This window comes from Pseudorca crassidens, chromosome 9, assembly GCF_039906515.1.
Source record: "Pseudorca crassidens isolate mPseCra1 chromosome 9, mPseCra1.hap1, whole genome shotgun sequence".
In the NCBI taxonomy this organism is placed as follows: domain Eukaryota; kingdom Metazoa; phylum Chordata; class Mammalia; order Artiodactyla; family Delphinidae; genus Pseudorca; species Pseudorca crassidens.
The window spans coordinates 22,546,522-22,559,401 of record NC_090304.1 but is presented as its reverse complement, the minus strand read 5'-3'; the positions used below and the strand labels follow the sequence as shown (position 1 = coordinate 22,559,401).

Genomic DNA, 12,880 nt, shown 5'->3' with positions numbered 1-12,880 from the left:
CCCCCTTGCAGGGGAGGGACCAGTTTTTAGGCCCCAGGGGAGGTCCACAGCTTAGTCAGTCCCTTAATGGAAATTTCCTTCTCTGAGTGGCAGGGCCCAGCTTTCCCTGATACAGATGAGAAAAAGAGGGAAAAGAGAGCAAGCAGCCACGGTGTGGGGAGGCCGCTGTCAGCTCCAGGCCTGCTCTTCAGTTTTAAGGCCTCCCAGGGGGCCCTAGCGGGGTCTGACCTCGCCGGGACACAGCTTGGCGTCTACTTGTCCTGGGGTTGGCTCTGGAATCCAGTGGGAGCTTCGTAAGGACACACTGTCTGCCCAGGGGACTCACACAGCCCAGCGGCCCCTGTGGTCTCGGCTGTGCCCACACCCAGTCTTGGGAGCCAACACATTCCACCCAGAATGCAGGAGGAAGAGCTGGAGGCCTCTCAGTCAGCGTCAGGCAACAGCGCTAAGGAGAGAGGTGAGGCCAGCCGCAGGAGCGGGGCCCTGGAAACCACAAGGGCTGGGCTTCAGCTGTGTGCCCTGGAGTAAGTTACTTAACGTCTCTGAGCTGCAGAGGGCCGAGCACAGAGGAGGAAGGAGACTCCCTGTCTCAGGGCAGGGCCCAGGCAGAGCTGCCACCTGCTGTATTATGGGCCCCAGATAGAATGGCCTGGGGCCTGTGGAATCACCCCAGGTGAGGAGTTGTATGTGCCTCCCCTTCCCTTCTCTGGACCCCAAACCACATTCTGGCCCTTACCATGGTGTGTGGTCATGGCCTGATTATTTGTTGGTCTCCCCCTTAGACCGGGAGCTCGTTGCATGTGGCTCACCTGTATCCCAGGCCTGGCATAGACCTCTCCTCCGAGGGAGGGGATAAATGAACCACCAGCTGGGGTGCAGGCTGTCCATCCCTCTCAAAGGAGCAGGCCCATCTAGAACGACCCCTCTTCACGACTCCTCCTCTGAATCCCGAGAGTGCTCTGTCTGTAGCCCTGCCCTGCCATTTGACACTGATTTGTGTGCAGGCCTCCCAGAGGTCAGGAGCAAGGGCTGTGCTGTCAGCCTTGGGTTTGAATCCCGGTTTCATCACTAATCGTGACTGTAAAATGATATAGCATCTCAACCTCAGGTTCCTTTTCTGCAAAATAGTTAGCAGGAGATCACGTCAGTGAAGCTTCTCCTTTTTTGATACAGTGCAGAGTAGAGGCTCAGTTAATGATTGCGCCTGAGACTCTACCCCTCTCCAACGCACGTACCCCCTGCGCTCCAGGCCCTGTGCAGGCCCCATATCAGATTTACATTTCTCTTGCTCTCAGCAGTGCGCACAGCATCTTGCACAAAGTTCAAGATGTTTGCTGAAAGAGGGGGCAGATGTCATGGGGACCCCTTCCTCCAGGCTGGCCGCCCTCCCTCTGGCTCCATCTCTCCGCAGCAGCCCAAGTGGCCTGTTTTGTCAGTTTGCTGCCTGTTGAACCCTCCAGGGCCTTTGGGGTGCTGAACTACCGGTGTGAGAGATGGACAATGCCCAAGCCCCCATCTGAGACACCTTGCTAGTTCGTTCTACTATGGAAATCATCAAATGAATTCTTTCCCCCAGAGCTTCTGTGTGTGTCCACCATGCACATCTGTCCCCCAGGCCCTCACCTCATCCCATGTCCTGGGCCTGGGCTCTGTCCTACCTCTTTCCTCTTCCTGGATCTGCATGTAGTAAATGCTCACCGAACAGTCCAGCCCAGTCTCCTGCCAGGCTGGTTGTAGGGCCACAACCTGGGTCTTGCCACTGCCAACCTAGAGTGTGCTTGCTTTTAAGGGCAGCAGGAGAGAAATGAATTGTTTTCAAGGGCATTTTGTAATGGATGGTTCTTTAATGAGGTCCCTGCTTCTCTGAACTCTTCCGGTGCTCCTGCTTTACAGTTACCGATTTCTGTGATCATAAAAGTAATACATGGTTATTGTAAAAACGTGGGAACATTATAGAAATGTGCGGCTTGGCACGTACAAGCGCCCATGCTTGAGAGGACCTCTGCCGACGTCTGGCATCGATTATTCTGTCCTGGTGGCTCCTTGGCATTCTGTCTCCTATTCATTCTTCCCCAGAGAAGGGGCTGATGACGCAGCCTCTGTCTGGCACTACTGGAGGCCGTGTTTGCTGTTACCTGAATTCAGAGGGTAGGCCGGCTCAAGCGCAGCGGCGGAGCCCTGAGAGGCAGCGGTGTGTAGTGGGGAGCGTCTGGGCACTGCCATTTAGAGCCCAGAGGGTTGGGCCAAGTCTCAGTCTTCCTCCTCCGAGCAATGGGGAGGATGAGAGCCGTCCTAGTGTTTCAGAGGGAGATTGGGATTCAACAGTGAGACGGCAGATGGGAACACTCTCAGTAAGCTCTAAATTCTATGTATTATTGTTTGGTTTTGAGAAATATCAGTTATTGCTATTAGCACCAAACAGCTCCCCTGGGGCTCTGAGCCAGTAGTCTTGGTGAACTTAGTCCTAAGGGTTAGCATTTCATTCTCTTGTCATTGTTTATACCTGTGTGTGTGTGTATATGTGTGTGTGTATATATATATATATGTATACATATAGACACACGTATGTATATGCATATGCACATATACGTAAATACACATGTGCATATACGGACATGGAAAATCGTCCAGTGCTGGGAACTGCTGAGAGCTTTGCAGAGGGACATGGCAGCCTCACTGCAATGCCCATCTAGGAGCACATGCTGAGAGCACGTATCAGGGCCTCCAGATCCATGGGAAGAGCTGACACTAGACTAGAGCAGCATGGGCCGAGTGTCCCCAAGGCCAGTGTGTGACCAGTGAGCACTGTCTGCTCTCCCTTTAGAGACGAGTTTTCCCCCTCCCCCTCTGTGATCCCGTCAGGGGTGCTGCGAGTACCAGCGCAGTCAACCCTTCTTCATTTCTCCCCACGGCATCCCCTGCTGAGAGAGGGATGTGTTAGGGGTCTTTGAGGTCTCAGGGATGAGGGAGCTGGGGAAAGCAGTGACACACGCAACGAGGTGGGCGGTTGGAAGGCTGGAAGACGTGTGCACTGGCAGGAAGAGGGCCAAAGAAAAGGAGAAAAGGCTTTGAACAGAACCCGCCGTTCCTCAGCCCTCCATCCTCACCTCCTCTGCCTCACTGGGGTCTTTCATCCAGTTCGTGATGCAGACACAGTGCCTGAGCGGGAGAAGAGGACAGTGCCTGCAGAGGAGGCTTCCCTGGGACCTTGGGGAGGCAGGCTTACCCTGGTCCCTACTCCGGCCACACTGTAGGTCTCTGAACTGGCCTGGTCCTTGTGAAGGCGGGAGATGAGAGGCCCTCAGAACTGGGTGTTGCTGGTACACGTGCTTCCTCCTGTGGAGTCTTCTCCCTGGATTTGAACCCCATGTACTTGGCTTGTCCTTCCCACGAGATGCTCAGTCTCACTATGTGTACGTTGTGTGGGCAGCTTGCAAGAGTGAGGTCTGGAGTGCGACAGACCTTGTTTGCATCCCAGCTTTACTATGTTCTCTCCGTGTGAGCGTAGGCTTGTTACCACCTCTCTGATATTCATATTGTCTCCCACTTTACAGATGAGAAAATGATCATAACTTAGGTTCAGTTTAAGGCGGATTCAAAAGACAAAAGCATGTGGAGGTTGAGCATATTTTCTAGAGTGTGGTGAGAATTCAAGAAGCAGCAGTTTTATAATAATTCCTGTCCAGCCTTCTCTCTGTCTTCCTCAGTGGGGCCAGCCACAGAGCGTCATCCATGCTTTGGTGCTGTGAAAGGCTGGTTGACTCCAGAGTATTGACTTGAACAGAACACGGGTGTCAGACCACTGACCTGCTGGGAGCGTTGATAGTCCAGCTTCAGGACGAGCTGGAGGACGTCCCACTGCCCTCGCTTTGATAGCCGAGCTCCCCCCAGTAACCTGTTCCTCCAGACCTAAGCTTATGAGGCCTTTTCCACTTCCTCTGTTGACACTGCGGAAAGCACATCATGCTGAATAGAGCCGAGGGCTTCTTTCGGCAGCTGGTCCAGCCAGTGCCCGGGTCTTCAGAGGAGACTGGTTGAAAGGGAATTGAGGGCAAATCCCATGAAGCTCGGGCAGCAGCGGGGAAAGCGGGGGGAGACTCCCTTGGACCTAATCAACCATGGAAAGTCCTTTGGTGACCCCTACTCTGGGGGGCAGTATCAGGCATAAACAAGTAAAGTTACAACAGAAGCCTTTAGACATAGCCAAGTTCTTCCCTTACGTTTTAGGGCTTCATCTAAAGCTCTCCCTGAAGGTGGGGCCACCGCCTCCCTCGTCCCCCAAATTCATTAGGAGTTTTTGACTCCCACTAACCCCTCTGCAATCACAGCCTTTGCTGGTCTTTCTCTTGCAGCCAGGCGCCACTCCAGGGCCCGGCCCAAGGTCACGCTCTTGAGCTACGCCTCCCCGATGACCGCCGTCAGCCGGCCCCTGAACGAGATGGCCCTGACCCCTCTGACGGAGCAAGAGGGCGAGGCCTACCTAGAGAAGTGTGGCAGTGTCCGGCGACACACGGTGGCCAATGCCCACTCGGACATCCAGCTGCTGGCCATGGCCACCAGGATGCACTCGGGCTTAGGGGAGGAGCCTGGCGGCGAGGACAAGTGCCTGCTTCTGCCACCCAGCTTCCCGCCGCCCCACCGGCAGTGCTCCAGTGAGCCCAACATCACTGATGGCCCCGATGAGCCGGAGCAGGTGGCAGCGGGCAGCCAGGAGGACTCAGAGCTGAACTGTTCATCCCTCAGCTGAATGCCCGCCTCTGGGACCTCCCAGCTCCTGCCTGGCCACCAGGATGAGGGCGGCTTCATCCGCGAGGACTGCCGAGGGGAGCTCTTCCTTTGGGCAATGCCGCCTTATGCCTTTCCAGGTACAGGCTAGTGTGAGCGCCCTTGGGAAAATCCCCGTCGTGAGCCTCTCCATTTTCATGACTGTGACCACCTACCTCTTGGCGGCCACACAGATCCAACTGCCTAATGTTCACCTTCTGACTTTCAGCCTTGCCTGCCTGACTCAACTCAAATCCTCCTCTCTGGGCTTTTCCCCTCAGATATTGGACTATCTGATCCTCCCAGCCCTATATCGCAGTGCCCCTGGCGTTCCTATAGCAGGAAGTCGTCCGACCCACACACACAGCCAGCAAGGATGTGTTGGCGTGTGGAGTTCCCCTTGAGGGTCCTTGTGATACAGAGGCCGATGGGTGAAAAGAGGCAATAGAGAGGTACCTCTTCTCTCCGTCTTGTGTGGAGTAAAAGTAGACTGCAGCCCCTCCCAAGCCTGACTCTGGGAATGCAGCTTTCATTTCAGTTTCAGAATTACTGGGAAAGAGTGGCCCCACCGGTGGGTGAGGGTCTGTCCTCACCTATATCCAGACCCTATGTGCTGCCCTTGGCTTTTGGCCCAGGAGGGCCACAGTGCTGGAGGAACCCCGTCTTTGATTAAGCCTCAGCATTCCCCTCTCAGGCTTCCTCCCCGACTCAAGGAACTAACCTTCCCGGTGGAGTAGCTGGTGCCTCCCTCCCTTTCTCATTTCAGAAACTGACCCTTTTCCTATTGTGGGGTTGGGGCCAGCTGATACCAACCAACCAGTCTGTTCCTGGATTTGACTTGAATTTTTTAAATGTGCATCGTTTCAAAAATAAATTGCTTGCAAGTATTTGCACGTAGGATCTTGTACTGCTCATTTCCAATGGGGTGTGTCTTCAAACTGAAAAACAGCAAGCCCCCTAAGAAAGGAGACTGGAAGTGGTCCAGGGTGAAAGTGATCCGTGGTGGGCAGGGCTTAGAGGCCGCAGAGCTCTGGAAGCAGCTGGACTTGAATCCAGTGTGGCCTGTGTTTGTGAGTGTTGTGGTTTATAGGAAAAGTTGCATTGAGATAGAGAGACTCAGCTTGTCTCATGAGCTGAGAGTTCTAGCAAATGGGATGTCTCAGCGCTCTACAGTGCAGGGAGCTGGGAAAGATGTGGGCAGGACCTTTTGGAGAGATGTCCATTCCCTGTGATTAAAGAAGTGCCTGGAATGTATAACCTGTGGGGCCTTGACATGTTTTTGGGGGCAGTGGGCTTTGGTACTGTGCTATATATATCCTCAGCACTCCTCCCTCCATCCAGGTCTGGGCTTTTTATCTCCGTTGACCTCCCTGTTCTTTTTGTATTTGCCTGTTGGCCCCGCTGATAACAGCTCCAGAAAAAAAGAGAAGGCCCCTGGGCCCTTCTGGCACCTTCTAGGTATCCTGTTAATCTTTGGAAACTTTGTTTATGAAATGTCAGAGACATGAGCCAGTTTGGCTTCCAATATGGCAGGAGGTGGCCGGGAGAGAATGAGGACAGTTTAAGCTGCCAACAGAGGAGGAAAGCTTCTAAGCTCATCTAAGCCTTGACAGCATTTCCCTTCTGGGTGAAGATTTGAAATATGACCAGAGGCATGCTTTTGATGGCTTTTGATTTGGAAATTTTGTTTAAAAAGTTGTTTCGTTTTCAGCCTTTTAAGAGATTGATGGAAGAGAAATGTCCAAAGGAGATCTTCTGAGAATTTCAAACAAAAAATAATCTGTGTATGCGTTGGATAAAGTCCACAAATTCACTAACAGGTATCAGTAGGTAACAACATGATGATTTATTTAACTGATGGCTTCTGTCCTTATTGGTACACTTAGCACTTGGGACTAGTATTTATTGATCCAGGCAAAGTAATTAATCATGCTTGGGTTTGCTTTTTTAGTTTACAACCTGAATGATATATATGTCTGTAAATGCTTTTTCCACACACTAAATGCCCCTGATGGGGACATCAGTCATCAGTTAAATATGTAAGCTCTTAGGCTGAGAATGGGAGTGTCAGTACAGACCCAGTGTACTTAATTGCTAATGAATGTTAGCCAGTTTACAACTTTACCTTTGATGTACACACCTGATATTTGTACAGTATTTCACACTGTACATATAAAAATTGTGCTGATGTCTATGAGCATTCTAGCCATCAGAGCTATTGCAAGAGCGACAACCGTAGTGTTGTTTTTTGTTTTTTTGTTTTAATTTTATTATTATTTTTGGCTGCATTGGACCTTTGTTGCTGCGTGCAGGCTTTCTCTAGTTTTGGCGAGCCGGGGCTACTCTTCGTTGTGATGTGCGGGCTTCTTATTGCGGTGGCTTCTCTTGTTGTGGAGCACGGGCTCTAGGTGCGCCGGTTTCAACAGTTGTGGCACGCGGGCTCAGTAGCTGTGGCGCACGGGCTTAGTTGCTGCGCGGCATGTGGGATCTTCCTGGACCAGGGCTTGAACCCGTGTCCCCTGCATCGGCAGGCGGATTCTTAACCACTGCGCCACCAGGGAAGTCCAACCGTCGTGTTTTTAACCACTTTTTCTCCCCTTCACAAGATGAAGATTCGTTTTTGTTATTTAAGCTAGCATCTTCCGGTGGCTGAGGTTTAATGACAGGAAATGATCATGACTCTTAAACTCCGAGTGGGCTCGAAACCAAAAACCTTTCATGCTGTCCGTTTCCAAAATGGATTCAATAAACGTCATTTTGTACATGCCGCCCTGTTCCCAGGCTGCGTGTCTTGATTGAATTTGCAAGCGCAGAGCATCCATTAGATCTTTTCTGCCTCCTGTCCTCACACTTCCTGTGTGAGGAGCCTGCCTTCCCTGGCGCCATGTTCCGTTTCCTGTTGCCCCCACCCCAGGGTTAGGCAGCAGCCTGACCTCAGCCAGTCTCCCCTGGGCTTGGCTTGCCATCCTTGTCTGGATTGGCAAGTCATTTCCTGGAGGAACAGCCTGTCTGCAAAGGAGCTTGGAAAACACCGAACAAAGTCGGAGAAGGCAAGGCCTCTTCTGAAGCCAGCTTGGTCTCTTTCCTGAGTGTTTGACCTGGAGGGGGCACTTACCGTATTTACTTGTAAACCATCTCCTCATATATGCCCCTTCGGTTCTGCTGGGCAGAGGCTATTTATTTATTTTTTTAATTTTTATTGGAGTACAGTTGATTTACAATGTTGTGTTAGTTTCAGGTGTACAGCAAAGTGAATCAGTTATACATATACATATATCCCACAGAGGCAATTTATAATATTTTGCTCTCCACATATATTGGGCTAGCCAAAAAGTTCATTCAGGTTTTTCCATACGAGCCGATGGAAAACCCAATCGAACTTTTTGGCCAACCCAGTATTTTCCTGGGAGGGCTGCAGCAGTGTTGGCTTGAGACCCCTGAAGGCTCTGTAACAGGCTTCAGAGAGGTGTGACCTGAACTGACTGAAGATCCTGGAGGAGGTCAAGGAGAGCGTTCACACTTTTTATTGTGTCTTCAGAGGCTGGAAGTGTGAACTATGAACCCTGAGCATTCTGCCTCGGTAGATTTCATGCCATTGGGGCACTGCCTGTGTTCACTCAGCCAGCCACTCATCTTCCGGCCAAGGATTTGTGGAACTGCCACTGCTTTGTAGGCACTTGTGTGTGCTGGGGATGCAGTGATGGATGGATAAGCTGCGTGCCTGCTCTCTTGGAGCTTACCATTGAATGCGGGAAGGCTGGCAATCGGGTCAACACAGGCATTTCAAAAAATGAACAACACTGGATGACATAGAATGGCAAAATGCAGTGACTAGAGGGTGATGCGAAGGTGACCCTAGGTCAGGTGGCTAGAGAAGATGTCTCTAAAGTTGCAGCCGGCTTTACAACCTGCTTTTGTTTCCGCTCGCTGCCATAATAAATTACCACGAATAAGTGGCTTAAATCAGCGAACACTTCTAATCTCACAGTTCTGTAGGCTGAAGTCTGACCTGGGTCTCCCTGGGCTAGAAGTCAAGGTGTTGGCAGGGCTGAGTTCCTTTCTGGAGACTCTGAGGGAGAATCCATTTCCTCACCTTTGCCTGCTTCTAGAGGCCACCCATGGCCTCTTCATCTTCAACACCAGCAACAGTGGGTTGAATCCCTCATGCCAGCCTCCGTTCTGCCTCCTTCTTCCACTTTTAAAGAAACTTGTGATTCCATTGGGCCCACCTGGATAATCTTTATCTCAAGATTTCTATGGGCAAGGCCTCTCCTGCCCCCTCTGCTGATGTCTCAGTGGGAGAAAGGCCAGCCACCTGGTATGCTGGGGACCCCGAGAAGATGAGGCGGTGTCGAGCGGGTGGGTGCTGGTCTCCAGGGAGACTGGCCCACCTAGCCCAGGGGCCTTTAAGCCTGATTTCTACCCACTGGCCCAGACTCCCATGGTGACCATGATGCTGGAGTTCTGCACTCAAATCTTATTTCCCATCTCATATGCCTGTCAGGCCCACATCATCCCTCGAATGCACTTGTATGACTTGGTACTCCCTGAATTGGTCTCCAGGTTCCATTTCACCCTATGGACACACCCCAGCTGATCTTTCTAAAATGCAATCCCTGCTTAAAACTTCTCCCTGGCTTCCAATAAAATCCACACACCTGAACTTGCCTTTCCAAGCTGATCCCCACCTGCCTTTCCCGCCTCCTTCATTGCTCCCTGACTGTCCGTTATCCCAGGAAGCTGCCTTCCACCTCCACACCCTCCGCCTTGCCTCTGCTGGTCCTTCTCCCTCATCCAGGTAGAAGCCTCTACACACTCTCAGGTACTGTCCTAGGAAGGTGAGGATGTGTAGGATTTCTGTTTGCATGCCTGGAGCCTAGCAATACAGAGAGGGATCCAAGTCTTGTGCATTGAATGAATTAATGGGGGGGTGATAATTCTGATCTGACCCCCTCCCTCCCAGGTATTTATGGAAAGCACCTTCATCCCCCTTCCTTTCTTCCTCCGTGGGGACCTTCCCCATGATGCTCTCTAGGGATGTTCCAACTGAGGCTGCGTGGCCAGGTGACCCTGTGAGCAAGGCAGGGGTTGGAGGCAGGTCTGAGTCCGTCCCTGTATCCCTGCCCCCTCCTGCTGCAGCCAGTGGCTGCCGTGGCCCTGTGGACAGCTACCCCTGTCCACAGGGCTGCTACCTTGCTGCTGAGCCAGCCACCTCTTTCTTGGCCTTTCCCCTGTCTGTGGTGAGAAATTCCTTCAGAGCCTGGACCTTGTGCCTGAGGGAGAGAGAAAGCCCTTGTTTGTCGCAGGGCCATCTCCTTGAAGAAACCCTCCTGCCACAAAGTAAGAGGGAGTGGCCTAGGCCCCTGTGCTCAGGCAAGAACCTCCTTGTCCTAAGCCCCCTGCCCTCAGGATCCAGCACAGGGGAGGTTCCAATGCCGCCACCCTGGTGTGCCCCGCACTGTGCTGATCCTCGTGGCAACCTTGCAAGGCAGGTGTCCCCTCATTTTGCAGATGGGGAAACTGAGGCTTGGGTTCTTTAAGCAATGGAGCTGGGACTCAACCCCAGGTTCTTTCACCTCAAATCCAGTGGTCATCCCTATCTATTCCATGGGGTATCCCAGCTTTAGAAAGTGAGAAAGAAAAACAGATAAGCCAGGGGCATAATCTCCTTTGCCTGCTGCAAGGTGAGACGGTTTCAGGGTTTCCAGAAAAGCAAAGAAACAAAGCTGCCTCTCTTGCTCTTCTCTAGCTATTTCTAGAAAACCTGAGAGTAGAGAGTGGGGAGGGGGACCAAGGAAAGTGGATTTCTTATGTAGGAAAGATTTCAATGGATATTTTTATTAATGAGTTTAATTTTGGCTTTAAAATACTATTTTAATAAGTTTAATAATTAGTAATCATTTAATAAGTAATACAATTAATAATTTTGTCATTAGAATCAAGATACAAGTTAAACTTTTTCAGGCTTTTAATTTTATTATCCTACGAATTTTGTTATTCTATTTATAAGTCTAGCAGATTGTAGCAGTAACTTTGGAGGCGACTTCTGCATAATGCTTGGTCCTATTTACAAGCTTAGCTCAGCACTTGAAACGCTTTTAAATGCATTTATAAATTTAATATATTAATTTCTTTTCAAAGTACTTCAGTTTTTATGACAGCATGCAAAATGTCCCCCAATCCTAAGTTCTTATAGGAACTAATACATTAAACTTATAAATAAGGGAAACTTTAAATGTTTTCATACTCTACTTAAACTTAGATATCACCATTAAAAAATCGCAAGTCTAAATTAATTACTCAATTATACATTTTAAAGTGGAATTATAAAACTGTCATTCTAACGGACCTTATTCTCTTAAATATCACGTGTCTAAAATACCAAATATGCCGTTTGCTTTCTAACATAAAAATATTAGAGCTATAGTTCTGTTTTAAATCTTTCTCCACTTAAGCCTCAGTCTTCCTGGTGTGGTGGTTGTTAAGCTATTGTCTCAGCTTCGAGACTTTTCTATATTTGGGGATTCTGGGGCTGGGATCCTGCACACAACACATCTGATTGTTAGCTGGGTCCCTGTTAGCTCTCCCAGTGGGGGCCACTAGAGGGAGCCTGGGAGGCTGGTGGAGTCTCTGCTTCCTGTCCTGTCAGCATTGCACTGACAGCTGGGTCCAGTGGCAGTAGCTACCTCCAGTTTGCAGGTTTTCCTTCCCCCCAGAACCCGCCTCAACATTCCTGCTCAGAGACAGCAGCACCGCTGGCCTGGGCCCCCCTCAGACGTCTGCAGCCCAGCTCTCTGCGGCCATCCTCCAACCCTTTACATCTCAGTCATCCCCAGCTCTTCCTTCTAAGGGTGGTCATTGCCTCCTGTAGTTACTTCTGTGATTTCCTCGGTGTCCACTCGTTGCCGTTTTACTTGTTCAATACCTGATTAATAATTCTTCCTATTAAATGCTCTCTGTTAAAATGATGGATATGGCTTTTGCCCCTGACTAGACCCAGACTGATGAACCAGGGTTGAAAACTACATGCCTGCTAAAGAAGACAGTAACCATCCCAGTTAACCAAGGTTATGCATTACCAGAAATTTCCTTTGGACGTGAGACTCAGACCTGCAGACATTCAGAGCGATTCTTCTCACCTCCACCTAAGGAAACCGTAGTATTTCAAGTAATTTTGGTGATTGTTCCTCAGCATTCTTGAAATTATGAGCAAATTGTACTTGATTCTTGTCAGCATCCCCAAGAGACACTGGGTGCTATTTATGATTTAGTCAATGACTTCAAAACCTAAAAGAAGCATAAGACAATTGCCTACTTCTTCAGTCTACCTTCAGAAGTATGCCCTTCTCACCAAGTCACTCATTATATTGGTTCTTAATTTCCTTGGTTTTTCTGGCCTAAGTCTAATGATCTTTGAGAAGAATACTAAGCAATGTAAATATCTTGAACCTAACAGTCGCCTGAATTCTTTCATACTCTCAGGAACACATAACTTTTAACAAATACCTAACTTCAGTCTGATATCAGTTATATATCTCAGATAGCTTTGTCTGGGGTCCAAGTTATGAGGTCATTCCATCCTCTGTAAACTGAACTAGGATCAAGTCAATTGCCTGCCAACAGAAACGTTTGCTGCCCACTCCAAGGCAGTTTTGAGAAGGGCTCAATAGGTGGAAATAACATACGGCTTCTGGTTCTGGCCATAGGGGAATGGCTTGTATCAGATGAATCTTTTTGCCAAAATAATTATAAAACCTGGATAAAATATATAAAGCAAATGGTCAAAGGAATTGGAGAGCACCCAGTGCAGGCAGGATCTGAACTGCTATGATCCCTAAGAGAAGGGAAACAAATGAGGCAAAACTGCACATTCATCCTGGTTTTTCCAAAGGGTTTTACCCAAAATCACTGAAAGTGAGAGCTTGCTGGGTGGCCCCTCGAAGCCCCTGATTTTCCATAGAGAAGTTGTTCCACTGGAGGGAAATTCCCTCTTGAGGCTCCTCACCAGTGTGTGAGAGCTGCCCTGAGGCTCGGCCCCCCAAATTGCCCCCGGAGAGGCGGTGAGCAGAGGAAGAGAATTAACTCCACAGGGAAACCAGGGCCACTATCTGTAGTT

At 49.9% G+C, this 12,880-nt stretch overlaps 1 protein-coding gene across 6 annotated transcripts in view; it reads left to right on the top strand.

The window, feature by feature from the left end:
• Nucleotides 1-8,784, top strand: part of PRR5L (proline rich 5 like) — a 74,313-nt gene extending 65,529 nt beyond the window's left edge. For 3 of the 6 annotated variants that reach the window (XM_067749370.1, XM_067749371.1, XM_067749372.1), the window contains one exon: nucleotides 4,353-8,784. In XM_067749370.1, the coding sequence (XP_067605471.1) occupies nucleotides 4,353-4,747 (395 nt within the window). In that variant the 3' untranslated portion in view covers nucleotides 4,748-8,784. The remainder of the gene's footprint in view (nucleotides 1-4,352) is intronic. The other 3 variants (XM_067749374.1, XM_067749375.1, XM_067749376.1) reach the window with 1 other exon arrangement.
• Nucleotides 8,785-12,880: the final 4,096 nt, after the last annotated feature.